This window comes from Acomys russatus, chromosome 7 (assembly GCF_903995435.1).
Source record: "Acomys russatus chromosome 7, mAcoRus1.1, whole genome shotgun sequence".
In the NCBI taxonomy this organism is placed as follows: Eukaryota; Metazoa; Chordata; class Mammalia; order Rodentia; family Muridae; genus Acomys; species Acomys russatus.
The window spans coordinates 56,138,665-56,142,177 of NC_067143.1; the positions used below are offsets into that span (position 1 = coordinate 56,138,665).

Here is a 3,513-nt window from a genome sequence, read left to right on the forward strand (position 1 = left end):
TGATTGGATAGGGCAAGCTGTGTTCTTTTCTAGGAACAGCAAGGGTATAAAGGAATATAAACATACTTTTTGGTCAACCTGATTGCCAGGGTCTGCCAGCAAACTCTAACAGTCCCTGTGTTGGACTCTAGAGTCCACTCGGGTAGGGGGTCACCGCGAGAGACCACTCGAAGACCACAGTGTTGATGTAAAGGCACAAGGTTTATTGCTGATGTGGTCAGGGGGCCTCAGCAGGGAGAGAGGAACCCCGAGTCACTGCTACAAGCTATTTTTAAAGGCTAAAACCGCAAAGGTTAGGAAGGGCTGCGCACCCTATGTTAGGATTGGCTCTGGTGGTCGCTAGGGGTGCTTGTCTAAATGTTATTGGCTATTGTAGGGGTCGTAGGTCTTGGGGGCTATTCTTGGCAGGGGGGAGGGTGTTGGGAAGTTTCCAGAGAGTTCTCAGATGGTATTTTTCTGAGAATTGTTTTCCTTAGTTGAAATTGTTTATCTCGGTTGGCTACCTTGATCTCAGAAACTGAAGCTGGCCTTCAATTCTTTCTGGGTCAGTTTCTCAAGCTTGTCTGGGTCATGTTCCCAGGGTTAGGCTGAGAGAGAGAGCCTTGCACCTGAGTTGGGGAGTGAGGATTAGAAAAGAGTCAGAGAGAACAAAATGGATTAGAGAGAAAACAAGAGAAAAGATTTGAGGGGATCAGCAGTCAATACTGCAGCCCTGAGCTTATTTGTAAGAACATCCTTAATCACTTTCCAGACATGGGGACAAGATCAAAAATCACTCTCAGGACCCACTAGTGAGCCCTGCACAAGTTTTCTCAAGGACCCACACTGTCCTGGAATCAGTAGATGTTGAGTGCCTAGATGGCAGAACATCTTACTGTCCTTCTCAGCAGTTCCCATTAACCTTTAAATCCTAACAGAGAGCAAGAGAGCTCCACCTGTAGACAGAGAGAGCCTTTCCAATTGGTCCCAACAACCTCACCTGTAAGCTGATTGGCTGCTGCCCAAGAGCTGTGGCTTTTCCAGGAGCTGTTTTTCTGAAACCTGAGAAACAGAAACTCAGACCTAGTCAGGCAAAGTGGAGCACTGAAGCCTGCCATGGAGTCAGGCTAGCTTGTAAAATATTTGTTCTCCTCGGCATGTCCCCCATGAGTACTGTTGACCCTAAATCCCTTTGTGATCTTGTTCTAAAAGCAGATCCAGTCGCATTTTCACCTGCCGCTGTTGGCCTACATCAGAGGAAAGCTCAAGTGGCAGCAAAGCTGGTTGCCAGTGGGAAGTTCCATGGCGTTGGAGCCGGGCTCAAGAACATTGGCAACAGCTGCTACCTGAATGCAGCCCTGCAGTGCCTGACGCACACGCCACCGCTGGCCACCTACATGCTGTCGAAGGAGCACTCTCGGAGCTGTCTTCGCCAGGAAGGCTGCAGGATGTGTGCTATGGAAGCTCATGTGGCCCAGAGCTTCCTCCACTCCGGGGATGTCATGCAGCCCTCGCAGGAGTTGACTGCCACCTTCCACAAGTACATGCAGGAAGACGCCCACGAGTTCCTCATGTTCACCCTGAATGCCATGGATGAATCCTGCCTTCGAGGGAGCAGGCACTCGGAGTCCCACTCTCAGGTCAGCACCCCAATTCAGGAAATATTTGGAGGTTCGTGGAGATCTCAGATCAAGTGTCTCCACTGCCAGGCCACCTCAGACTCCTTGGAGCCTTTCCTGGATATCCCCCTGGACATCTGCACAGCTCAGAGTGTCACCCAAGCCTTGGAGGAGTTAGTGAAAGCAGAAGAGCTCTGTGGAGAAAATGCCTACTCTTGTGGTAGTTGTCGGGAGAAAATGCCAGCTTCCAAGGTCCTGACAGTTCAAGCAGCCCCGAAGGTTCTTCTGCTTGTGTTAAATCGCTTCTCAGGCTTCATGGGTCACAAAGTAGACAGGAAAGTGAGCTACCCCGAGTCCCTTGACCTGCGGCCATACATGTCTCAACCTAAGAGGGGACCATTGGTGTACACCCTCTATGCCGTGCTGGTCCATGATGGTGTGACTTGCCTCAGTGGACATTACTTCTGTTGTGTCAAAGCTGGCAATGGCAAATGGTATAAGATGGATGATTCCAGCGTCACCATGTGCGATGTGGCTTCTGTCCTGAGTGAGCCTGCCTACCTGCTCTTCTATGTCCAGAGAACTGATCTCAAAAGGGACAGTGTCAAGGAACCCGGAAGCAGAGTCAACCAGCCTCTCTGCCCCAAATCCAAGGTTAGGAAAGCTTGCCAGAGAAAACTCAACATGGGCCCTGCCGTAGAAGCAGCTGCGGGAGAGGAACGGGGCCTCACAGAGAATTCAGCGACCAAAGAACCCTGCTTAGACCAACAGGAAGCGCTTCAGGAACACAACCATCCCAATCCTGTGCCGATCCTCGGGAGACCTCATCCTACTCTTCCAGCCAATGCAGTTATAATTCATCAATCCAGACAGAGAGTGGACGTGGGCAGGAATGCTCTTGACAAGGATAATTTGCCATGTCCCAGTTCTGCCAAGCTCCTGAATGCTCAGGGCCCTATGAACACTGGGCAACGCTGCAGTCACGGAGGGAGTCAAAGGTCTAAGAAGAAGAAGAACAAGAAGCAAGGGTGGAGGCTTCTGGTTGCTTACTAAAGCTCACTCTACTCCTGGATCCCGAGTCCTGTGGACGCACATCCAACATGAGGCCCTTGGAGTGAGAGATTTGGATTTGTACCCAAGGCAGGACAAAATGGCTCACCCTCCAGGTAGGGGTCTACCCTGCCTTTGTGTCCTTGTCTGCCCTTGGTGAGACTCTAAAGCTCAGATAGTTTGGATGTGGAAGAAAGTGCCCAGGGTCCTGGAACAAGGTAAATACCTGAAAGCTTCTGGATTCCTGGGGGAGGAGCGCAGTGCCCTCTACTGGAACTCATGGACTCTGAGCAGAGTAGAGTCTAACTCACCACCCAGGATTTCCATTCAGTCAATAAAATACAGAGGGTCCTAGAAACCTACAAGAAGAACATTATGAAGGGCAGATCTGGGCCCAGGGATCCTGCTCAAACTATGACACAAGCTAGGGATTATACCTGCAATTAACATCGAACCCTGACCCAGATCTAGCTAATGGACAGGACGTACTACACAGTGGAGTGGAGAGTTGAGACTGACTCTCACATGAGCTCTGGTGCCCCATATTTGACCTCGTCTCCTTGATTGTGAGGCCTGGTGGCACTCAGAGGAAGGATAGCAGGCCACCAAAAACAGACTTGATACCCTATGAGGATATACAGGGGGAGGAGGTCCCCCTCAGTTACATTTATAGGGGAGGGGAGTAGGGGGAAAGTAGGATAGAGGGAGGAATGGGAGGATACAAGGGATGGGAAAATGGTTGAGATGTAATATGAACGAATTTTTTTTTTAAAGAAAACAAATAAAGTGCTGGCACCTTTTATAACTGCTTTCTGTAAAGTTTTTCTTTGGGGTTTGCGCTATGGAACACATTGTAGGGACGATT

The 3,513-nt window shown here is 50.0% G+C and overlaps 1 protein-coding gene across 1 annotated transcript; it reads left to right on the forward strand.

Annotated features, from left to right (window-relative positions):
* The first annotated feature begins 1,136 nt into the window (after positions 1–1,136).
* LOC127191999 (ubiquitin carboxyl-terminal hydrolase 17-like protein C) lies at positions 1,137–2,651 on the forward strand. The gene has a single exon (XM_051149349.1). The coding sequence runs from the start codon at positions 1,137–1,139 to the stop codon at positions 2,649–2,651; it is 1,515 nt and encodes a 504-aa protein (XP_051005306.1).
* Positions 2,652–3,513: the final 862 nt, after the last annotated feature.